Genomic DNA, 25,597 nt, shown 5'->3' on the forward strand with positions numbered 1-25,597 from the left:
GCAGAGTCAGTATAACTAATTTTCTAGTTTAGTTTGCTTTTACGTGTCAAATTCTCCATCAAGTTCACCTTTAATACCCAACTGTCTTCTTGTTGACAGTAACGGCTGTGGTCACTGTAACGCGGAAGCATGTGTCGCTAATGCTGCCGTGACACGGAGCAGGAGCGCACACATTCCTGAACGGGCCTGACGCGCACATGATGGTCTCTTTAGCCTATATGGCAGTCAGGACACTGTACATGCCAATAATATCTGCTTTATATTTAGATTTACATACTAGAGTGGCAGCTGAAATTATGTTACCTCATAACTCCACTCTTAAGTCCCACTTTCACAGATTATGGGCTGACTGTGCGCGTTTCTCAGAGGTTCTCATGTCATGTTGCCACTGAGTAAGAGGTCCTCTGGTGTATTCATTTACATAGGACAACAGGCTCCTTGAACTGGTCACCTCTGGTCTTTGGGCTGGCTAAAACCTCAGAGAGTGGAGAAGGTTAGGGTTGAATACCAATATTAGGATTGCAACTTTAATTGTGATTTTTTTTTAAAAATAAATTAAACTCTAGGCCTATATTTATGTGCAGTTTTAAAGAAGAGGATTTTATACCAAGCATAAGCACAAACTTGTGCTGTTTCTACATTATTTTAATCAGATAAAATAATCCTTCTTCAAACCAGTCCATTGGAGAAAAGTCCAATTTTGAGTAAGCTAGTTTTCTTTCGAATAAAGGAGCAATTTATGCCACATTTATTTAGGTAAGAATAGTGGTATACATGACATTACTCACTGAGATTCAGATATAACTCTGACATTCAGCAGTGGTGTTCTATTTATTAATATTATGGTAATAATGACAAACTCATGGAAAATCACGCCCGACAATGTTTTGATGTCGACTAACGTAATGATACCGCTGACAACTCTCAGTCACATTTGTCTCTCTTCCTTTTTTTTTTTTTTTTGTTTTGTTTGGCAAACTCGCATAATCAGCATCAATTAGCCACAGTACAGTTGTCATTATGGCAGGTGGAATCAACAGCTGTGTGTAAAACCTACATTCCCTACACCTTGTAGGATGCTGTTAACTATGTAAGATTGCGACTGAAAAGTTGCACTGTTTCAAACTGTGATTTTGATATAAACTCAGTTAATTGTTCAGCCCCAGGGAAGATATGAATACAGAGGTGCCATTAAGCCAGATTTTACACTCTTACACTTCCACATCGCCCCGTAGAGGAGGGCATTATTAATTTTCTCTACTCCCACCTTGTTCCACTTGTGCTTTTATGTGTTTGAGCGCGTCTATTATCTAAGGTAGATCATTTGCTGGTCCTTCCTTCTGATCTGTTGTACCGAGTTTAATCATTCTGTCGCTCACCTGGAGGTGATAATGGATTCTTTTGAATGACCTCCTGCCATCTCTTTGTTCACGTGTCTCTCCTCTGTCTGTCTGTAGGAAGGTGAGACTAAAAGCGTGACGCTTGTCCTTCTTCGTGAGGGCGGATCTCTGGGTTTTAACATCATAGGAGGAAGGCCATGCGCGGTAGGTTGAAAGCTGAGCATCTCTGAGGTTTCACCCCCATCCCCCCACCCCCCCCCCCCCCACCCACCCCGGATGATCAGCCAAGTGTCATATGACAACCCAGGAATGAATAGCGCATACTTGTAGCACCACAAGCTTTCTCTGTACTGTCTGACACAATTTAGACATTCATGCATGTGTTTTCTAGTCTGTGGATAGATGGACCGCATCTATCAAGTTTTATTGTGTTTATATATTGGTCTGGTTTAGTGGATTTGGCATTACAGATTAAAAAAACTATAATTACTTTTATGAGAGTTAAATCTGGGATTATGGCTTTGACCGCAGTTGTTTTGTCTCTAATTGAGGGGATTTTGGTGGTGAGGTAAACACAGAGGAGAGGAAAGGGTCTTTTATCCCGGCCTGAACCTTTCACAGCCACGATGTTTTCTGCCCCGAGGCTCCGAAGTGAAAGTCATTAATGACGCCACACGCTCTGCTGAGTGAAGGGCTGAAAATGTCTCAACGCTGGTTACAACTCCATCCTCCACACATGGAGCTTCTCTCTGCAGCGGAGGTCCCATTGAAACGGTGTTGCCCCGTATCTGTTTTATCGACTGTGCTCTACTGTTTTTCCACAGCCACAGTGACGCACTTTTCTGCAGCGACATAGATTATCACAGTAAATTTCTTTTTTTTTAATGGCGGGAAACTATAAAAAGATCTCGACATAAAAGGCTGGGTGTTTTGTGTTTTTTTTTTTTTTTTTTACCCCAGCCCACGGTCTCGTAGATTTGCAACCTTTCTCGCTCTTGTGACAGAACCATGTATCAAACTCAACCATAAAAGGGCAGAGATAATACTTGGCTTTTGCTTTTTTTTTTTCCTGCTAGCCTCAAATCAGCAGTCTGTGTAAGAAGCTATTCATTAAAATGGAAATAGCTAATATCCCTGTTGCCTTTGACACACGTGTTTCATGTGGCTGTCGTCCTGGCGGGGCTTGGTAAGAGCAATCAGCTGCCAGGTTTTGTGGCCTCTAGAAGTGCTAGTTTGCCTACAGCTCTCAAGATTGGGGGTGGTTGTAAGTAGTAAGCTTGTCAGGAAAAAAAAAAATTGCAGCAAAGCTTTGCCATGTTAACACTGTTACATGATGCCCCGGAAAGAGGAAGCAGACCAGAAATTATTCATTAGAGTTAACGCTGTGACTTCTGAGGTGTCTTTAAGTATCCCATTAAATTGTAGCTGTGTTGCAGAGCCCAGCTGGAGTGTATCGCGTGTTTCATGTGGTTTTAAAGGGAGTGCTAAGAGAGATGTGAGCTGCAGTTTTTAAAAAATGTTTTTTTTTAAAGCTAGTCTTAGCTCTAACTCGGGGGTCATGGCCACAGTGTTGGCTGTAGACCACCCCTTGTCCATGAGGCTTGTCCACACATCAACAGTTAGGCCGTTTTGCAGGCTAGGATGACCCCCTCCAGGCCTGGGAAGCATCTCGAAGTCGACACTCGAAGGCAGGGTTAAAGGGTCAGTCTACCCAAATTACAAATAGTCATATTTTCCTTTTACCTCTGTGGGTATCAAGCCTTCCAGACATATTTGGGTTCATGTGCCCAGACTTGATTTTTCCACAGATTTCACTTTCAACAGTTTTCGTAGGAAGCAGCATTTTCAGAGGTGGATATCACGGAGTATCTGGTAAATTACTTCTGGAAAGACACGCTGCTATTCACTGGCATTTACTCGTAATCTTTCAGTGTTTTGGGCAGCACAAACTTAACTGTACTGGCATCAAAACTATCTGCATGGCTGTACCACTTGGGTAGGGTGATAAAATATGTTTTTTGTTATTTGGGTGAGCTGACCCTTGAACTCGGGAGACTCACAAAACAAACTTCATTGGTGTGAGCAAACCACGTGAATGTCTGCGCAGTGTTTCCAGGGTTTTTAAAAAGTTTACCGCGTGTTATCGAGGACAGATTCATTGAACTCCCCGAACATGTCTTTTGTTTAGATGTCAGCACTAAATTGAACAAGGTTTTCGTCAGAAATGTGTGCACTATACTATTCTCCTTAACAATCTGAGCACTGTGTTTTTATTATTCTCCAGACAATAACTGCCATTTATTCCGTAGGACGACAATGACAGCACTTCGAATGAAGGGATCTTTGTATCCAAGATCGTCGAAAAAGGTCCAGCGGACAAGGAAGGAGGCCTTCAAATCCACGACAGAATAATAGAGGTATGTGGCGGAGGACAGAAGAGGATGTTCTGTAGATGGGGAAGTTGGATTATGTGACAGCTGCTGTCTGCCCTGTAAAGATGACGACAGGGAGGAAGCACGAAACCATCACTCAATATTTATGTTCCTGCGACTTCTGAAAGTTAAACTCCGGCTGAAAGCAGCAGCAAATGTGCCACATCCAATGAGCATTTACATTTTTGGGCTTTTATTTCAGCTCAAGGAAGTAAATCCTGCACACAGCTAAAGTTTCAACACATACTCCCACCAATCAACACTCAGGCGAAGGCTTTGTTAAGTGGGGCATCACTGCAGATAAACCGGAGATAAACCTGAGGCGAGGCTGTATGTCTTTGACTCTTTTTTTGCTGAGTGAGAAAGAGCCCTGTGTTCGCTTCCTAGCTGACGAATCACTTATGACAGAGCTGCCGTGTAGCATCCTCCTCTCGCCTTTAAACAGAGTCTCGTGTGGAAAGGCCGGCTCACCCTGAGGTCAACTTGCGGGATGCGTTGCAAAACTCTACATCACAAAGGTTGCTTTTATAGAACAGTTGTCAGCCAGAGTCGCACACAATGGCTGCATTGAACGGAGAGGTTTATGTGGATTACAAGTGTGCATTACCGCGTGCCGCAAGATGACAAATATGGTTTGTCGCAGGCTTTGTTGTCAAACCTCAGTGAAATTGCCCCGGAGCGTTTTGACCAGCACATTGCTCACAGAGATGCTTGTAGAAAGTGTTTACAAGAAAAGAAGACTCCGACATCTGGACTGTGTTGATTACTCTATCCTGCCATTCATGCAGTCCATACAAAAATGCCACAAGTCCTCTGGCACAGAGTCCTCTGGTTCTAAATATTGTGGCTGTGAGCGCGGCAACACCATAACTAAGATCTGACATGTTAGTCCGCGGTTATAATCACTTGAAGTAACACAGTCAAGCTAGCCGATGAGCGACGAGAGATTGGCTCGTATGTCACATGAGCGGAAGCGAAGTGTGGGTCTTTGCATGCATCTGCAGTGTCTTGTTTTATGAGCCCGTGTGCATGTGTTCTTGAAGGTTGGGGAATCATGTTAACGGGCCAGATGTTGCTGTATTTGGTTACTTGAGAAGATATCTTGGGTTGGATTTCGTGTTGAGATCGCCATACACCCTTTATCGGCTTTAAAAGAAAAGGGAGCGCGGTCTTGTTTTCGAGCTATTGGGTGAAGTCACGGAATCTCTCCGACGAGGAGCGGGGAGAGGACGCAAAGAGCCTAAGGAGGTAGCAAAGCACCCTATTAAGTGACCTTTTCTTTTCAAGAGGTGAGGGATTACTAGACAAAAAGCAACAAAATAAATCATTCAGCCATTGAAATGGAAATGTATAGACAGTTCAGGGTTGTTGTTCCACATTGGCGCTTTTCATCGGATGGGAAACCCAATAGCGGAGGTGGTTCGTATTTCGAAGACTCCCTCTTTGTTAGCTGGTTAAAGCAGAAAAGTTCCGTGTCATGGTTTTCCAGGCCACAATAAGAAATGCAACGTCATAACGGCATGTTTGTTGTAATTGTGTGGGCTTCATCTTTAACCCCGGGTGATTGGGTCTGTGAACTCTGTGGTGAATCAAAGCAATTTAATCCCCAGCGCCCAAAGGCAGTTTCATGTTGGTGTTTTGAACTTGTGGGTTGAAACCAACAGCTCGTAACTCCTTGGCCTATTTAGCATCCTGTGTGGGACGTGGCCTTCAAATCTGGTTTCTCATCACACCTCTCAGGACGGGGTTTTTTTTTTTTTTTTTTTTTTTTAGGCAACTACTGTCTGACATCAGTGGCTTCCACACATATCTATAGACATGGTTTTAGTACATGGTTGATGATCTTTCCAGGGAAGATATTGATTACTGAAACTGTTGAAAATGATGACTCAACAATGACTCAAGCAATCATGTCAGCATTAGTTGTGATGATTGATTTCATAATGTGGTCAGCTGAAAAGTATCTGTCAGTTTTAACTTTTCAGATTTACTTTTTCAGGCGACCTTCCAACGTTTCTTAACATTACATCAACACACCTGTCATTTTGACAGTTCACCTCATCGTAAAGCTGCTGTGACAGATTTTTTTGGACACTTGCGGCCACTGGAACAAAGTGAAAACACAACACTGACACATTATTACCTTTTGTAGAGGTGACAACAGTTGATTGTTTACACACCCAGCAGACACAGAGCCACATTAGTTGCCACGTGATGAATTGTAGGTCTGTTATTCGCTCTCCTTCTAGCTCTCTCTTGGTTGATGTGCCACTAGTTATTGGCTTTGTCTGTTGGCTGGTGTAGCTGAAAACACAACGCTGATGGGAGCGGAGTTGTGGGTCGGAAAACCGAAACAATGAGCTGAAAGAGACCAAAATCCTCCATAGAGGGGCCCTGCAGAGTTGGGTGGTAATTCTCAGGGGTTTCGTCACTTAGCGACTTCATTGACATTACACACCAGTCATTTGATCCACTTTTAATGTAAAAATTCAAATTGATTAGTGCAGCTTTAAAGATAAACTTGAAATGAAATTTTCATTTTCCATTACTGTGGAAAGGAAATGTTTTCTCTGCCACACATGAAATCTGGCTTACAAGCCTGCTGAGGCAATAATTCTGACCACCATTCATTAGGCATAGCACAGCTATGGGGTTCAACCGCTCTGTAAAAGGACAATCATATTACAAGCAGCAGTGAAAAGCATTTTCACCTGAGGAGGCAGAAAACCACAGGCGTGGAGCTGTTTTCTCTTCCTGTAGTGGAGGTGTTATTTCCAGTAAGTCTATATGGATGTAGCATGTACATGATGATCCACGGCTCGTCCTTCTATAACAGGCTCTTAGCGGGGGAGTGTGATAGCAGATGGCTGTCCTCTAACTGAGCTACAGGCTGGTATGAATCAGCAACATGAATGCCTCCTTGTTCAGCCTAGACATTTTTCTCATAACCCCCCCCCCCCCCCGATTTATGTTTGCTTTTGCTAGCCCCTCCGCAAGCTGAAAAATCTTAGCACTCCAGTCAGGATCTGCCCGTGTTTGCCGCCGGGATTTGATGAATAAGTTGTGATACAGTGTTACAGTGGGATCGCGCTCTGGCAGACCTGGCTTGCTCTCTAATCACGTTTTCGGATAGCTGATTGATTGTGTATTGGAAAATGTTTACCGTATGAGTGTAATCCCAGCATTTTATTTTCTCCTTCAGTTTCATTTCACATAGAGCAATGCTGGAACACCGGCAAGAGCGAGTTGGGGCGTTTTTTTTTTTTTTCCCAACAAAAAATGACCTTCCACTTTCTTCAAGCCTCTTTGCTTGTGCAATGCGACTAAGCCAATGTCACAATCCCAGAATGACCGAGCCTGAGCTCTCAGAGTGAAGGGGATGTTTTCTGTGTGGGCCTCTGAGTGTGAAAATAGGAAGAGAATGGAGACGCCTGGGCTGCTGTTGTAAATGTCGCCTTGTAAATCCTCAGCAAACATTCTCAGGTCGCCGAGGGTGAACAGCAACAACTACTTTAAAATAAACTGACACTGGAGGAAGCCAGTTCTAATTTGGAGGACAAGGTTGCGTGTGTGTTTTTGGATTGGGGGGGGGGGGGGGGTCAGGAATGTGTCCCCGCTAAGACAGTGTTTATATAAATAAATACACTGGATGTCATTTGAATTTTAAAGTGGATTCTCTAACATTCAGCAGAACAACCTTTTCATTCAGTGTCAACTACTTGACACAGCGAGGCGTCTTAAAACGTGGACCAGAAATAGCAGGCGTGTTTGTGCCGGCACAGTTTTGTAACAGATGATGCAAGTTGGATTAGCTGGCGGGTTACCTGTTTGAGATGCATAATATATTTTTAATTTATTTTTTTGCATTGTTAGTTCGAGGAAGTGCGGGAGAACAGTGGTGGAAAAGTGCCAGGGGTCACAATCAAGCGTGTCTGAAATGCAAAACAGGCTCTAAATACAGCTATTTCATCGGCGAAGGATATAAGATTGAACCCTCATCCTTAGACTTTGTAACTCGCTACACCCCAGATCAGCTTTATTGTGTTTGACACAACCTGTTCCCATGACCATATTGCTACAGCTTATACTAATTATCAACGAATCAATGGGCTTTTGGCCTTGTGGCTAAAGTTAACTCCATTGTAGGTGTTTGAAACTTGAGGGGGAAAAAAAAATGAGTTGATCTCATTAGTACTGCAAAAATAATGGAACTGTGGCACTCCTCAAGGCACCACGTCTGCAGTTTCTTGCTTGTCACAAGCTCTATGAGTTGCGAGGTTACCCACAGTGAGCCACTAAACACCTCGAACCTTCCCACAGTTACTTAAGTATCAAGTCACCAGGCCAGAGACAGCTTAAAACCCCCGGCCAGATAGCACTTAGCAGTGACTGACAGAAATGTGAAGTGAGTTGTGTTGGAGGTGGGTCCGAGGCACACACGTAAATGAGCCTTTTATTTCATTTTTTGGTGTCCGGGCCGCCTTCCAAGGCAAGAGGGATTGAGATATTTTAACAATTTTTGGGGAGAAATTGGAAGCAAGGCGCTGCCTTTTGCTGCAAATTAGCTGCGTCACTTTTTCCTGTCTGACAATTCCAGATATTATTCTGATCCCTGCAGGCTGTGATGACAAAAAGCACAGTTTCATTATAGTGGATTCAGTAAGTGTTCAGTAATGGTCTTAATGTATTTTATGGCATGTTGTACAACGCTCAAGTGTAATTGTATACTCCACTGATGATTATTGCTCTCAGTTTTTCTGGAGCACATGTAATGTCATTGAATCTGACAGCAGCTCTCACGTCTAAAGGTGTGTATCGCATGTCACCAGTCTGCCTGGAGAACAAAATGTCAAATTACAACTGAATTGTGTGATTGGTGAGACCCCGCTGTCACTAGTAAGTTGTCGCAGCACATGGCATCCTCAGCAGGACATGTGCCAAAAGTTCCCCAGGCGTTATTTCTGACCCGGAGGGCTATGAGGAGCAGACATAGAAGCTATTTCCCTAAGGGGGATCACATGTTGTTTGGCATTCTGAGGCAAGAAGCAGGCCTTTGTCAGGCTCTTTATTGGATTTTGGCCCCTGTGCAGGCAGTGTGTTTATTCCCCAGATGGGCAAGCTGAATGTGGCCCCGCTCTGTTTCTCCTGTCTGGCCCTAAGACAGGATGAATTCACCCCGGGCTAGGCGGGCCAATCCTAGCAGCGAGCCACATTCCTGTGCCCCGTGGTCCAGCTGAGGTGGGAGCAGGACATTGAATCAAATCTAACTTTAAAGAGTCCATAATCAGCTTCTGGTGGTAGCCGCAGCCGCTATGCAGAGCTGGTTTTAAGAAGTGAGGACAAGCACACCTTTGTTTTCCACTGCTCTATATGGGGAGGGGGGGGGGGTTTAAAGATGTGGAGTCGTCTCAGCGTGGAGATGGTGTGAGGTGAGCTTACGCCGCGTTCCGGCCAGAAGGCTGCTTTTGTCTGCGCCCCTCACCGCACACAGAATATTGTATTTTCCATTCAGTTTAAACAGCTTGTGTCCTCAAAGGCAGGCCGGCCTCTTGATGATTTTTGTGGAGACATACAGTCTGGGCTTACTGTAGATGTGTTTGCTCTGCTCCAACACAGTCTCGCCCGGCTGCCTCGTTCGTCGGAGCTAGTAGGTTAATTTATGGCTCCTAAAAGGTTTAGAAAGGGGGGCCAGAAATAGACATCTGTAATTAAGGCAAATCTTCCTGCCAATCAATCACTGGCCTTGTGTAAATGGATCAGTAACAATCGGCTCAGGTTGCTCTGCCAGCTGCTTCTCATGTCAGCCCCTGACCCTCAAGCACAGACTGCCCACCGACTCCTAATTAACTACCCTCAATTAAACCCTAATAGGCTGATTAACAGACCCTTAGTTGTGCTGTAATAGCCCGTCGTTTCCTCCCAGTGCCCCCCTGAAATGCATCCCGACTGCAGCATGTTAATCGCCGCCCTCTCTCTCTCTCTCTCTCTCTCTCTCTCAGGGCTCACATGACACAAGTGTGTTTCCATCTGGTTTGAAGCCATTTTTAGATACATAGATTGATAGACAATCACAGTAAAAAAAAAAAAAAAAAAGTTAGCTAACATTTCCAAAAAATATGCAATAGCAGGACAGCAGATTGTCATTTTGCGTGTCCTCCTCTATGATCACTTTAAGGTTTACGTAACATTTTCGGGCAAACAGTAAAATTGTTACAAGTAGTTGCAAAGTCACAATGATTACACCAAAGAAACCACAACACAGTAACCCAGTAAAGCCGCAGGTTCTCTGGTGCATCCCCACAATTTTTTTGACGTCAAATTTCCCATGATCTTATTGCAATTACAGAGTTGAGCTTAAAGCTCATTCTTGACCTTGGAAACAGAATTTGATATCACCTCTAGGTCCATTTAGCGGCCTGGAGATTACGATCACATGACATTATCATGACATTATTGAAATATTTCAGAACACTTTTAGGACATCTCGTCAAATGTTGACTACTTTGGAAAAGCTACTAAATGGATTGAATGGAATGGAATTTGACCTTGGAGTAGTTACGTATTCAGTTTCATATGGCATTTTCTCATATATATTTTCAAATAAAAATATATCAAATACTAATGTGTGTCTGACAAATTGACATCAATCTGTCCACATACAAAGAAACCCTACGTGAGAAACTGGACCACAGTCACCTGCGTCAGTACTGCAGTCTGGTCCAATGCCAGTCTTCTGTTCAACTGCGCCAAAAATAGAACGGCATGTCAATGCAGCCTTCTCAATATTTGAGATGATCGCAGCAGGAATCTCACAAGGGAACCAAACAGAAATAGGAAGCAGTGGCACAATCCTAAAACCATCAGCTTAATGAAAGCGTCGACAGTTTTCACCAGATGTATCCTCCATTGTGTAGACCACAGTTTAGAACTCTGTGTTGGTGCATTTAAGGAGTTGTAAATCTTTCTGCTGCAGGGGAGCCAGACATCTTGAAGGCCTTTCTTATTCATCTCTGTCTGAGCTTCAGGGGCAGTCAGCAGAAGTTTATTTTGACCAAACTACCGTGGCAAAGTATTTCACTGGTAGTTTATTTCACATAGAGCTGATAGATATGGGTATTATGGCAAACATAAAAACTAAATGGGGACTGGTACTTGAGGGAATGCTCCATGCAGGGAACTCAATTACGTGGAGAAACCGGCTGCCAAGCCTCAGCAGTAGACTTAAGAATAAATCACAAGATGTTGACACGCATGCAGCTTTGTTTGGAGGATGTTTATTGTCACATTTTATAGGAAACTTTTTTTTTTTAATAGAAATAGAAATTCAGTTGAACAATGCCTGCAGTTGTATCTCTTTTGACACAACGGCTGGATTCTCACGAGTCTGCTGTATGATCAGTTGTAACCGTTATGATGATGCACGGAGGGACTTCCCTATTTTATTACACGGATCCCATCGCTCACTTGTTGGCGGCCGACACTGTGACACGTGTGTTTGTTTCTATGGAAATGGCTATAGGCTGACAGTGATTTAAACTTGGTTTGTGTGGCATTGTGTGATCCAACATTGGTCCCTCGGCAGATTATAGGCTATAGATTTCCCTCATCAATCAACATGCCAGAATAGGCTTGTCTTCATCTCTTATGGGGCCATTACAGTTGCTGCTCCAGTGAGATGATGAAGTGGACTTCATTTCTTTTCCCACAGCTCTGCATGACTTTAATCTCGGCTCGCTGTTAATCATGTCGACTAGGTTTGACTTTATTTTTTTTTTTTTTTTGCAGAGTGACGTCACAAGTTCACAAAATCTCCTCAGCTTTGTTTTATGCCTCCCTAACTCTGTCTGCCTTTAAGGTCTCAATATGTATGCATTCCATTCTGAAGCGCTTTGTCTGACCTAAACTTGGTGCAAGACTGCCTATCAACAAGGGCAGCAGGGTAATACAAAGGAGCGCAGGGTCAGAGCTAGGGATTTTAGCATCAATGCTAGCTGTTCCCTCGCATTTAGGCACTTTACATTGTCAGCGAGGTGAGGGGACGTGCTTCTGGTTGCTGCCGCCACTGTAGAGCCGGTGATGACGGCCACACAGCGCATGATGAATGTGGTGCGGCGAGCTGTGTAGTCCATTCAGCAGTCTGGCACACTCAATCTCAACCTAATGCAAATGAGTCCGACCAGCTCAGTCGGTTTGGGTCGTGAAAACTCAGCTCAAACTGTCGCACTAGGCGCTTCACATCAAATTTAAATAAAGGTTTAGCCACTGCATTGCCTATTTATTACAGCAAATGTTTTCAGAAGCATATTTGAATGGACTGTGTAGGTGGAATATGTGTAGTCTGTGATGTCTTTGCTACAAGAACCACCACAACGTGCAGTGTGGAAAGGTCCATCCAATCCCTTATTGGCAGCATTTTATGCATTCTGTTATAATGTATTTTATTTCTTATTTAACAGGTACAATACTTCTCTTGATCTAAAGCTAATTTTCATTTGCGGTTAAAAAGATACTGGGCTGCAGCGCTACCTAACTAACAAAATTCACTGTTTCCCTGCATAATAAGAAAAAGCTATGCGACTTTTCCTGAAATGTATCGCTCCTTCTCATCCGAAGTGCCAGTCTGACCGTCAGAACAAGTCTGAAGCTGTTCTGAGGCCTGCTCCGGCTGTAAACACCGCAGCACTGCGGCCATGGCCGACACTGCTGCCAACAGATGTTAGTTTTCTTTTTGTAAGGCTCCATTAGGACCTAACAGATGCAAAACACACAGGGTTGACATCACCGCACATAATTGTCCCTCCTGTACGTGACAGATGTTCAGTAATATGTGAGCTAATCGGGAAACATCAACACACACTTTCGTGAGAGAACTATTGCACATGTTCCTTAACTTGACATATTTATGTATAGTAGTCCTGCCGTGCAAAATTGATACGCACACCTGCTCTAAAAGTTGAGAATCCACTCTCGGTAATAGTGAGTGGTGAGAGCTGCTGGTGGTGTTCACCAATTTTTTTTTTTGGTTTGGCACCACAGGCCTGTGGTTCGACGGGCAGTGATGGGCCACAGCTAAGAATATCAAAATGTTTTCTTCACTCTGCCGATTCGCCACCGCTCCAGTTCTCCCCAGCCTCTCTTGAGTGGGTTTAGAGCTCCCCTCCATTCACCAGCCAACTGGTGGAACCGGCGGTCGCTGCGCTGCCTTTTCTCATGCAAATGTGTGCAAATAGAAAACATTGTTCATCAGCGTGGCTCTCCATCTCTGTTACGCCGCTTTGCCCCGGCCTTTCTCTCGTTCCCCTGAGAGAGATGTTCCCTTTCAAGTGTTACCTCGCTGTCTCATTCAAGACTTCCTCTTTCCCCTTTTGACAAACAGCCTGCAGGAATGGCCGAAGCCGGCTCATTGAGCAAGCTTTTCAGCTATCAGGCATAGGGAGGAAAAGAGAGAGAGATGTTCTGCAGGCGTCTTGCTCAAACCTCCCTGCTCATGTCTTTTTTTTCTCCCTCTCCTCAGAGGATGAGTTATTCTATAGTGGTAAGTAAAGTATTCTCTGTCCAGATACTCCCCTCTCTCTGAGAATATACAGGTGCTCTCCCAGCAAGTGCGCACTTCTCTGTCTTCTAATCCCACCTGCATATATGCAATGATATATGCCGCATGCTCTGTATCACTGTGGAATCAGAAAAAAAAATTGCTTTTCCCATCGCTAAATATGCTTTGACATAGCTTGAAAGAAGCTTTGAATCACACTATTCAGAGCCCACCTGTAAGTAGCTGTTCAGTAATGTTGTGAAAAAACTGAATGACCTTCTGTATTTCAGCATGAGCTTGCAGGTCTGTCTCTACAGTTTTATCGAAAGCACATGTTTAATAACTTGTCTTTCCCATTCGCCCTGATCCACTGTGCATTTTGCCCTCTCCTGAAAATGGTGCACCTTGTACCTGGGGTTGAATAGGTTGTGTCCACAAATTCCTGTAGATTATAACATACGATAGTGCTTAGGCAGAGAAAAAAAATAACTGCAGGCTCAGGAGAAGCCCGGGACCACCGGCTGCGAGCACAGAGCCCCGTGCCAAGGTCAACGCTAAGGTGTCAATAAAGATACCTTTACTCCCTGCTAACAGAGGGGTGCTTTGATTAGAATATGTAGCATTTAATCAGAGAGGTATGCCAGCGGGCGCACAGTGGCAGCCATTTTGTCTGCATCTTGGAGTGAGATCCAAGGAGGTTTGCCCCCTTCTTCCCTCCGTATTCCAGTGGAGCGCTTGGCCAAATGCGTGATTGATATGTGCAGGTGGTAAAGGATATCCCCCTGAGTAAGAGTTCCCAGCTAACTTGAAAGAGAATATTTTCCCTCCTCGCCGTCTAATGAAAACAGTAGTCTCAAAGCAAAAAGTCGGCGCAGGCCAGGAAAAGAGAAAGAAGAGTAATTTAACGTCTAATGTCTCTAACGTCATACCTATCCTGGCGGGACAAAAGGCCTTTGTAAGTCCATTGTAGGCTCTTTTTTTAATGCTCATAACACTCATAACACCATAAGCCCAACTGCCTTGGGCTTACTTCTAAATACGGGGGAAATTAAGCCTTTTGTCACTGCAGTTTCCACGCTCCCTTCCTCTGCGACAGTTTACCCTGAAAATAAATGGAAGGAGGCTGCAAACTGCCAAGAGGGAAGATGGAAAAATTATTGCAGGGTAAGACAGGGAGCCCTTTATTCCCGCAGGCTGCTGAGGTGTTCCTGTTTATTTGTGCGTTGGTAAAAGTCGGGGGAGAGTCCACATAGGCGTAAAAAATAATTTTGTCAGATTCTGTGGGAACATTGAGCCGGGATGCAGTCACATACCTGGTGCAAAGACGAGGTTTTTGGAGACTGAATTTGGTTGTGCCCTTTTGCGCAGAATATTTGATATCTTTTATCCTGCAGAGGGCCTTTTCTCTTGAATGTTTTTTAGGGTTAGGCTGGGCCAGGTAAGGAGACCGTCTCCAGGGCCAGGGTTAGGGCCAGAGTTAGCCCAGCTAAGCCCTCCTTGAATTCTTGACTTCTGCTCCGTCTTGCTCTGCTAAGCACAAGGTTACCACCACCCCTCCGATGCGACCTAGATTTACACCAGATATCTATTTCTCTTTTGTTTTCATATCGTGTGGTATGATCTAGCCTTATTCTGCCAGGACACGCTCTCTGGCGATAACAGAACAAAAACACAAAATGGAAAATATGAGAGCTCAGGAATCCAGCCACCTGAAGCAGGACTGATGTAGATAAAGCCCAACTGGGCCACAATGAGGGGGGAAAGGCATCACTCTGTTAGGCTTTGTAATCACTTAATTCATTTTTATCCCTGTCTTATTTTGGCATTTCGAGTATGAATTTCGCTATTTTCCCCTCTGCCACCATTAAAGAAGACTACCTGAAGTGGTTCTCAGAGAGAGAGCGCCTGTGAACGAACAAGGCTGGTTTTTAACACTGTGGCCTCTCTGCTCTCCAGCCATGCTATATCAGGCCAACAGCTGCTGTCTCTCAGCAAAGGCATGCCGACTGCCGAGGCTTGGCTTCCACGCACACCGGATCTTACACAAGGCCCTTTATTTTTGGGCTTATGACTTAGAAAAAAAAAAAAACACACAACCCCAGCTCTATCTTGGATTTTATTAGTGGAAGATATAAAAACATTTATTCATGTCTGACGTGAGACCTTGAGTGTCTGGATAAGCTATAGTGTTTGCTGTGCTGCACAGCTGCCCGGTGTTGAAGATTCAAAGGAGGTATCTCAGGTAAAGGGTGAGCGTCGTGCTCCGCGACTCAAATTCCTTGAATCGGAGCCAAAAGAAATGTAAGCCCTCTCCTAGCTGTCCCTTGGCACATCAAGACGAGGCCTTTATCTGATTTTTTTTGGAGAGTTTTAATTGGTCCTGTTTGAACTGTACTGCTGCAGCTCAGTCTGTTCACAGACAATAGCCTTAAACAACATGGGCAACCCAGGACCAACTCCCCTACATCTATAGGACCAGATCTACAACCAGAGTTTTGATATAGGTTTTTTTTTTTGCTGTAAGCAACTTGCCTTCGCTTTTTAAAAGCTACTAGATTGGATGGTTGCAATAAGATTTTCGAACATTATCACTGCATGTTAAACTTGCCGTGAAAATAAGAACCACATGTCTGGCCGATTTCTGTACATAATGGTATAGGTAAAGGAAAACGCCTCATCTGGACCTCCTCCCAGCCCCTTACCTCCAAGTAGCCGACTCGCTCCTGCCGACAAACCACAACCGCAGCGCATAATACTGACATACTCTCTCCTGCCCACCAGAAAAGCATTTTTTGCCTCCTGCAAGAAACATTTCCACTTCCAGAACTTGCATAATTCAAACAATAATTAGGAAATGTTCGTGGCACGGACTAGCCCCGAAGTTCACGACTCAGGTAGGGATTAGAAAGAGAAGTGGTTCCAGACTGTTAATGTCTGTCACAGCAGAGTTGGAGCCCCGTGATTATTTTGGTGCAAATGTCCAAATAAACCCAATGTGGGTCACGACCTTGCTGATCCGAACCAAATGTGCTGCGCATTTGGCGACTTTTGCTCAAAGACTTGCCGTGCAGAGTGGTTCAGTGTGAGCGGCAATAGATGCTCTTCTCGGGCGGGACATTCCAACAGTTCGTTTACACGCCATTTGTCAAAGAGTCATCAGGCAGGTCTTTGGACAAACATACAAATCCTTACTTGAATCGACCTTTTTTGAAGGCTCCTTCAAAATGTGTCTAGACAAATACCCTTTCTCATCACTCACTGTCCATTTGCAAGTGTTAAATAAGTGGACGTGGTTTTCATCTCGCCTGCAGCCGCACTAAAACTGTGGACGTCAGCATGTATGTTACACACCCATTCAAGTGGGCAAACACAGTTCATTATCACAAGATTTCTTTGAAGGATGAGCGATTCATCAAGTGGCAAAAGTCAACACTTTCAAACATGTTCAAAGCCTAAAGGACTCCGTCAGCGCGCTTCAGCTATCTCCCTGCTTTTCTACCGCTGAACAATTTACATGGCTCTCGAAATCCAGTCAATATTTATGTTAGAGTATACATTAGGGGCAGGCCGGCGGAGCTCTGATCAAACGTTTCTTTCATCTGTGACCTTCCTCTGACTCGGCTCACAGAAGCCTCTAACCAGGCTGGGGGTAATCAGATGTCAGACTGGGTGTTCGCCAGGGAATTGAGTGCAGCTTCATACATGGGGGCCAAGGCTTTTGCACGTCCGTCCCCCCCGTGGCCTGCCTAACCGACTGCCCTCGACTTTTCACTTCACTCCGACACATTGCAGTGACAGAAGTTAAATTCCTTTCAGTGTCAAGCACATAACAAGGAATGAAGGATGGGGCAGGAAGGGGAGGATGGGGGCTGGATCGAAGCATTCAAATCCACTGAGAACACATAGTTCTACCCACATTTTTGCGGTGTATGTCAGCGTGGCCGTGAAATGCTTCTGAATATTCAGCCAGATCACGTGCTGCCTCACATACGATGGCTATAAGTGGTACGCCTTGGCAGTGGAGGCTGACTTTAGTTATTTTTCTGTACTCCTGTAACGGTAACAATCCATTTACGTAACCATAACGTATCTAAGAATAGCTAAGATGGGGCTCTGCAGGATTAGAAAAACAAATGTTCACCTTTTTGTGTTGAGAAGAGCATGCCAACACTATGAGGTCAAGGGCTATAAAGCGGCTACCACTGGTACCAGTATGGAAAGAGCTAACTATAAGATCTCACGGAAAGCTTGTATTCCAGCACTCCTGTGTTTACAGACTAGAAAAGGGGATTCACAACTGCTATTAGAAACACTAGAAATGTTTTCTCAGATGTTTTTACGCTCATTTGTTTGGCAGTAAAAACACCCAAATCACCATTGTTCATAAATGGCTGCTGCGGTTATGTGTCTTCGTCCTGCTCGAGCCTCGCTTGGCTGTGCTTCGCGGCCCATGAATTAAATTACATGATGCAGAAACTCTAGGGGGCCAGACTGGAGACTCCACTCACTCAGCGGTGAGGGGCGGTGAAATAACTCTCCTGGTTTGCCTCTTCCAAGAGGATTCTGTGCCATCGTGCTGAAATGACAAGTAGCCGCCCCTGACTTTGAATGCCTCGCACTCAGTCTCTCTCTCTCTCTCTCTCTCCGTCAGCCTTCAGTGTCTCTTTCACTGTTTTCTCAGATGGTTCTCTCCTCATCTTGAGCACACATTTGTTCTCTCTTCCCCCAACCTCTGATTAATCAAGTATGACTCTCCAAGGAAAAAATGCAACTCGGCGGTTTTGATGCTTCGCTTGTTGTCGGTGTGTCCAAATGTGGAATGTTTGGAGCTAAATATTAAGTCTGGGGGAAAGTGAATGTCATCCCCTTAAGAGTGTCCGCCGTGAATAGCGTCTTACATTCAGTCTGTTCTGTTACGAATCATTGAGGATTACACAGTACCAAACCAGCTTGGAACTTGACAGACACATGACATGCAAGTTAAAGAAAGTACACCTTGGTAATGAAGTGCAGCGTAGTGTGATTTTCCCAGCGTGTGTCTGTGGGTTAGCGCCTCAGGACTCTCCATAAAGCTGACTGTTTTACATATTGTGGGAAAGAAAAGTCAACTTGCATGTGAGAGGTTCAAGTGCCAAAGAGAAGGTTCATTTGGGGGGAAATGCTTCTCGGCTGCATATCATTTACATCACTTAAACGGGGATTACGGTAATCTTCAACTTCCTTCACCTGGTTGTAGTGTCACCCTGCTTCCCTCGTTGTCTCCCGAGGGAGCCCGTTAAATGGGCTTTCACAGCTGACTGAGCTGTTTGTCCAGCTCCTACACAGAGAGTAAAAGTCAACTCGGAGAGCAAAGCTGCACTCCCCTCATCACAAGAACAAGAATCATCCAGCTGGAACCAAAGGAGGAACGCTCGCCCACAAACACATGATTCACTTTAGTCAATTAGCCTGCTCGCTCGACAAAGCTTTTTATACCTCCTCAAAAAAGTCTTTGCCTTTGTGCTGTTCATTCCAGAGCTTAATCTGTAAATCGTAAACAAGCATGTCTTAAAGGAGAAGCCGGGGGAAAAAGACAAAAGAATGAGGCGGCGGACATGTCAGGAGAAAGTGATCAAGAAGACACGAAGGACTAAACTTGGAGCTAAGATCCAGCAGCACCTGAGAGAAATTATAAATCATTCAGAGCGGAATGATAACCTCTCTCTTCCTCTTGGACACCATTTATATCCCGCAACATTTAGCCATAGACCATCATCTGTAAAACTATAAAATCAAGCTTTTGCGGTCTGCCAAGTCTTGGTGCCAAAATCTTAGCATGCCAAACTTAATCACTCATTTGTCCACGTCTTAACCCCAAGCTAGCGCAGTACGGAAATAATATGGCCAGGCATGCTCGAGGAATGCATAATGTAGATATTTGGTTTTGTGAAACCATAAAGGAGCCTGTGTGCGTGGCTCAGGTTTGTAGAAATTGTTAGTTTAGATCAAGCACAACATCGGTGTGGCAGAAGTGGGTCTTGTTTCAAATGGCACTTCTCTCCTCTGATGATGTTACTTTGAGTTCCTGCAATGGAGCAACCTTTGTGCACTTGGAATATATATATAATACACTTTCGGCATATATATTTCACGAACTGAAAAACTGGCGAATGCTTTTTGAGAGGTGACTTGTTAACACGTTCAGAAAATGCTGAGGTTTTGGAAGAGGAAAGAAGTGAGATCTGACAACTCGCATGGGTGCTGGCTCAAGATGTAGGCTGTTCGACAGGAAGAACAGGAGCGGGTTTTTTGAGGTGCAACATTTCCGCTGCGAAGAATTGTGCTAAATGGGGAACTTGTACACTGATTAGCAAGTGTGACATCACCAGCTTGTCAAGTCTGTACAAAGATTGTGTTGAGGTACTGAAAAGGAGCTTTGTATCATGTAGAACAAGAAGGGACAAAAGAGGGGATGGCGTATGTCTGGCCACTGCAGAGAAGGCTTGAGAAAACATTCCTGTGCAGTTTCCCATCTGGAGCACAGAAAAAAAGAGGCTACAGAACCATATTGGCGAGAGAAAATATGAAGGAGACAAAGAGGGGAGTGGAATTAAGACAGGATCTCCGTATTCCTGCAGGTTAATTCAAAAGCTGCTGTGCCTGGAGGCTGTCTGCTGGATCCCTGTCTACTGTATTGCTCTAAGGGGCAGATCCCTCTGGTTCTGCTTATCTAAGCACGTCCAGTCTGGTCCAGTTTTTGACCCACTGCTCACTTTCAGCCCCGATTTTTTCTCCTTTTGAGCTGGATGTGTGGTCCATTGTGAGTGTGGTAAAAGGCTGGCAGCACAGGGACCACCAAAGTGAAGGGAAGGCCCAGTGGCCTCTATCAGCAGGGGGGGGGCTAGTCAGGCCTTTGCCAGAATACAAATATCATGATATTAAACTCCATCCTCCATCTATCTGCTTTGAAAAGTGGATTCCCATTAGTAAAAGTTATGCCCTGAATATTTAAAGGTACCTCGGGGAGTTTTCTTCCTCCTTCAGTCGGCGTTTCTCACCAAAACATTTTAACTCCATTTACACTTCAGCGCTTCATGTGTCTCGAGCAGATCAGTTTCAGTTTATTCACAAAACAGTTAAAATACAGTACAAATTAAACTGGACCCAGAATAGGGTCCCAGACACTGAGCAGGTAGTATTTAGAATAGCCAGAGACCCTAACCTAACATTTTTTTCCCCATCATTCTAAACATTGATTAAATAAGTAAGATACAATAAACAGAGAGATGCAAACAAAAAGCATTAGAGACAAATTACTTTGCTCAAACCACCTCTCATGAGCCTACCCAGATTTGCATGTAGCCCAGGAAATCGAGACGGATGCAATTAGATTAGCGATCTCGCTCACGGAAATGTATTTGTGTCAAAGTAAGTGCATTAAACCACATCTGAGACGAGACATTGGAACACTTTGGAATGGCGAGTGTAATTAGTGCTATTGTGCATAATATCTCTGAGGCCTGAGAAACGTGTTGGTGTGTCAGGATGGTCACCGTATCGCATTGTGTGAACATGGAGTCATAGATTCTTGTCGTCTCTCGACCAGACCAACTGTTAGACTAGTTAGTCTTTTTGCTGGGACTTTGCGAGGCGTCCAGGTTTTGCTGCATTGGTTGTATTATATGGGATAAAACAAGCACTTGTCGCGCCTGCAATCTCGTTTGAAAGGTTCCTCGTCTGTCAGGGTGAAGCCATTGTCGGGCTGATATCATTTAGTCTAATTCTGGCCCAAGATATCTCAAAAACGTTAGCTAACTTAGCTAACACCTGCTTAAGTGTATTGTTTATTGTTTCCTGCTCATCTTTTTCTTCATGCATGCACTACACAAGGTCCCGCTCATCAAAACATTCGCGCCCCCCTCCACAGCGTTCCTTTACTGCACTTGCACTTCAAGAAAAAAAAAACCGTATCTTATCATCCTAAATCAAACTTTGGTCTGCCAGAAAAGAAAAAAGTGTCTCATCCCTGCTAACGGAAACATTGTAGATAAGTTATGACGCATCACGTGTACGTCCTAAGCCCGAAGCCTTCCATACTTGATTTCCATGACAATGTCCATCCTTGTACATTTTGGTGATTATTGCATCCCAACATGTCAGCAGTGAACTTGGCAAGGTCACTCTCATGCTCTATGACAGATCTGCAGCCGTGTTCATTTTCCTCCAGCTCGCATGCTGACTCATCCGGCCTCCACAGCTCTGAATAGGAGCAGCTGGGAGGCTCGCACGTCGCAAAAACATATTATTAATGTGTATGTGTAGAGCAAGAGTAACACTGCCAACAGAGATCTCAGTTACCACTATGTCCATATCCTTGATGTGTCTGTTGGATGTCTTTTATAGTTTTGAGTAATGAGTCTGAGGCTAACGGACGTGGGAAAAAAGCCACGTTCTGTTGCCTATCCAAACATATGTTTTCAAACTAGATATACTGCAAGTTCATATTTCATCCGTTTGATGTCAGTGCTCTTGTTAAGTTCATGTGATATCTGGTATTTCATATTTTGGATAAGAGACACCTTGGCATAAAGTAAAAGCAATTTAATTTTTACAAGATTCTTTAAAGAGATCTTTTTTCAGAGCTGTGTTCCACTTTTCACTCCAATTTTATTCACCAGCTCGCCTCTCGCTGCTTATCCGAGCGTTTTAGCACCATAACAGCTGCTTTGGTTGCATAGACAGCTGCACACAAGACGCAGTTTTGGAATTATTTCAGTTTTGGATTGATGGTTTGCCAGTGTAGCACTTTCAATCTCAAATTTGGTCTTATCTCACCTCATTTTTTAGAATTGTTCACACAATAAAAGAGAGCAATCAAAGAAAATTGGGGTTGTTACTAGCTGCTGAATGTGTGTTTCATACCAAATCAAGTCGTCAGTCCCCCCTTATGTGGACCGCAGTGATGACACAGGCCCATATGACACCATACCAGCCTCTGATATGCTTTTTGTCCGCAGAACAAGAGAATGTTATTCCACGCATTCCTGAGCGGAGTCTCTGTTCTCTCAGGATGACCTTCAACTTATCTCTCCATCAGAGCACGTCTGAGAGGGAGAGGAGTGGTGGGACAAGAGGGGGGGGGTGGTAGTAGCGGTGAGGGGTACAATCTCACACACACGCACAAACTGAAAGAACTGGTCTAGCATGTTGACGAGCTAAGAAAAGCCACAGGACTGGCTTTGTGTTATTCTGCTGGACTCTTTTTTTTTTTTAGTCTGTAACTGTAAGGAATTAAATCTTCTTTGTGTGTGGTTTATGTCTATGTGTGTTCTTGGTTTTCATCTTTGAGAGAGCCAGTTTGAGCTTTAGACCTTTTTGGAGTCTGGAAGTTTTGTGAAGTGAAGTCATTTTGGCCGGTTCCCACTTCTGCAAGGTTCTATTTTAGGACTAAGCCTTGGGTTTAGGGCTTAATCTACATCCAGGTTTACAATAGCATAGGGAATTAATTTGATTATTATTGCAGCAAACTTTTCACGATAGTTAAGGTTCACATCAACCCAGACAAAGCAAGCTCTCACATCATGATGTAATATTTAGGTCCCAAAATGGTTGAGGTGGCTCCTGTGGAGGACTATCTCAACTTTCATTTTGGTCTCTCTGGTTGCTCCAGGCTTCCCACACAGGAAGCTGACTTGAGAAGTTGGTAGTGGTTGCCAAGGTTGTCTAATATCACCGCCTCAGTCCCCCTCCAGTAGAAGAGGGTCCTGACAGTTACTGCATGTACTGCTGTAGTTCAGGTTCTGGTGGTTTCGCCACTCTGCACGCTCACGTACACGTCCGACTGGATAGGAAACAGTCCTGACGTCCCTGCTACAACCTCTCAACTTCAGGCTTCCACTTTCGTACTCAAAATGTCAACTTCACTTTATTAAGTCATTTCAGCCTCATAGGATCCAAGAACAGCACTAAATCTGCCACTCGTCCGCAATGCAGGCCAAGAAAGTATTGAGCTCTGTTGCTAGAATATTGCCTCTTGTCACGGTAATGGAGTCATTTTGAGGGAGTGAATCAAGGTGGGGAGACTGCTGCTGGCTTCGGCTCAGTGGGGTTTTTGCTCGCCAATCTGATCTGGTATCTGTTTTTCTGCTAGCTGTTATCTGCTTTCACATACATGCTGTTTTTGCTATGTGCTTGACCAGATATCAACAAGATTTACTGCTGCTGGATTATCTCTGCCCAGCCAGAACAAAAGAGTATAAACATTTTGACTGATGAGACAGAAGTATGCATCAGAAAACCATTTTCTTACCGACGCTTCAGATCACAAGCACACTAGTGGCGTGGCTGTAAGACTTGAAATATCTCAACCATTATTGGATGGATTGCCTTGAAATCTTTGACATTCATGGTCCACAGATGATGGATCATAGTGACTTTGTTGATCCCTTTAGCTTTTTACAGTAGTGCCACCAGCAGGCCAAAATTAAGCATGGACATTTATGATTCCCAGACGATGAATCCCTGTGATTTTGGTGATCCCCTGACTTTTCCTGTAGTGCCACCACGAGGTTCACATTTACTAAGGATAGATTGCCATGCAATTTTGTACAGGCATTCATATCCCCCTCAGAATGAATTGAAATACCTTTGGTGATCCCTTCACTGTTAATTTTGCACCACCACTAGTTTAAAACTCAATGTGTCCAGTACTTTGGTTTGTGACCAAGCATCAGCAAAACTAATGGCATGCCCCTCAGCCTTGGCCGCACTTTGTGTTTAGTGCTAATCAACTAATGATAGCATGCGAACACGCTAAGCTAAGATGGTGAAGATGGCAAACATAATACCTGCTAAACATCAGCATGTTAGCATTGTCAGTGGGAGCATGTTAGCGCGCTTGCGTTAGCATTTAGCACAAAGCAGTGAGCGTACAGCCGCTCGTGTGGCTGTAGACTTTTAATCTTTGAATTCTAATTGAAAGTTGTAAGAAACAGTGGCTTTCTGTTTAGTCGGCAAAATGTGAAAAACAACTCTTCAAGTGACAAATTGTTTGTTTTGTCCGACTAACACACAAAAATAAATTCAATTTCAGTTTATTCAATCGATCAATCAGTTATCAGAATAGTTCATCACTTTGTGGTCACAATTGATCTTACTTCTGCAGATGGTGTGATGTTTGATTGAATGTTATTTATATAACCGAGATCAACTTTTGCTTAAGAAGTTGTAACATGCTATATAATGGAGTGTACTTGCCATTATGATACAAAAAGCTAGTGAAGCATTGGTATCAGCTGGTGCTTAGCCTGGTGTTCTTGTTGTTTCACACCACCACTCCAACTGACTTGAATTACTTGTCACTCCCAGCAACAGTATGCCTGCAAAAACAAAGTTACCTAAGAACACTTTTGCTGTTATGAGTTCATATTCAGTTTATGTGGGGGATAACAACAGCAGTTCAGTGGGGAGTTGTGAAACTTGTAATGAAAAAAAAAAAGAAGAGCACCTTATGCTGTACACATCATTAGTTGTCTGGATGGATGTGGAGTTCTTTTGTGAAGTCAAACTAGAGTAGCTGCTCAGATGCACTCTCTATCAATGTAAATAACTGAATAGATAACAGTATTGCCGCTCCCAGGCATGCATTTTGTGTGTGCAGCTATGTCTACTTATATAGATGTGTGTGTGTGCCACTGTGTGTGTGTGTGTGTGTGTGTCAGACTCTACCTAAAGCCCTGTAGACTTTTCACATAACTCCCTCTTATGGCCCCGTAAAGCCTGATAGCCAAACGCCACGGGGCTAATTGGAGAATGTGTGTCTATGTACTCGGCTGCAGCCGAGGTCGCAGGGTGTCATAACCCAGCTAATCAACATCAACTGCTTGCAAATTACCAACACATGCTGCCTAAGTAAGTGTAGGGTGTGGGCCTGAGTTTGGTGCAGGAGGTGGGGGACTGACTGATGAGCGGGAGCATTTGTCTGAGATACAATCAATATCCTTTATTTTTGATTGCCAGCACTCGAGGCTTGTTATCATTTCAGTCGCTCCCATTTTTTGCTCCGCTGTTGTCAAAAAAGGCGGACTGAAGTGTAATTGATCGACGCATTTCTTCCATCAGGAGATCAGTGGATTTGAAAGACTTGCTTTAGCTGCACTGCGGCAGATCTAGCAGAATCAAAACAGTTTTCTACTCCTCTCGGTAGAATAGCAGAGCTAAGAAGAGGCCCATTGCCATTTAACATTATGCAGGGACGAGTCCCAGAGCACATTACACATTTGTCAAAACCATGAACAGCTAGTAGCTCTGAGCTC

At 44.1% G+C, this 25,597-nt stretch overlaps 1 protein-coding gene across 2 annotated transcripts in view; it reads left to right on the forward strand.

Moving 5' to 3' along the window:
- pdzrn3b (PDZ domain containing RING finger 3b) overlaps positions 1–25,597 on the forward strand; it is an 89,065-nt gene that overhangs the window by 4,333 nt on the left and 59,135 nt on the right. Inside the window, exons 2-3 of one of the 2 annotated variants that reach the window (XM_070902609.1) lie at positions 1,458–1,544; positions 3,650–3,757. In XM_070902609.1, coding sequence (XP_070758710.1) covers positions 1,458–1,544; positions 3,650–3,757 — 195 coding nt within the window. The remainder of the gene's footprint in view (positions 1–1,457; positions 1,545–3,649; positions 3,758–25,597) is intronic. The other variant, XM_070902610.1, reaches the window with a different exon arrangement.

Source organism: Enoplosus armatus, chromosome 3 (assembly GCF_043641665.1).
Source record: "Enoplosus armatus isolate fEnoArm2 chromosome 3, fEnoArm2.hap1, whole genome shotgun sequence".
Lineage (NCBI taxonomy): Eukaryota > Metazoa > Chordata > Actinopteri > Centrarchiformes > Enoplosidae > Enoplosus > Enoplosus armatus.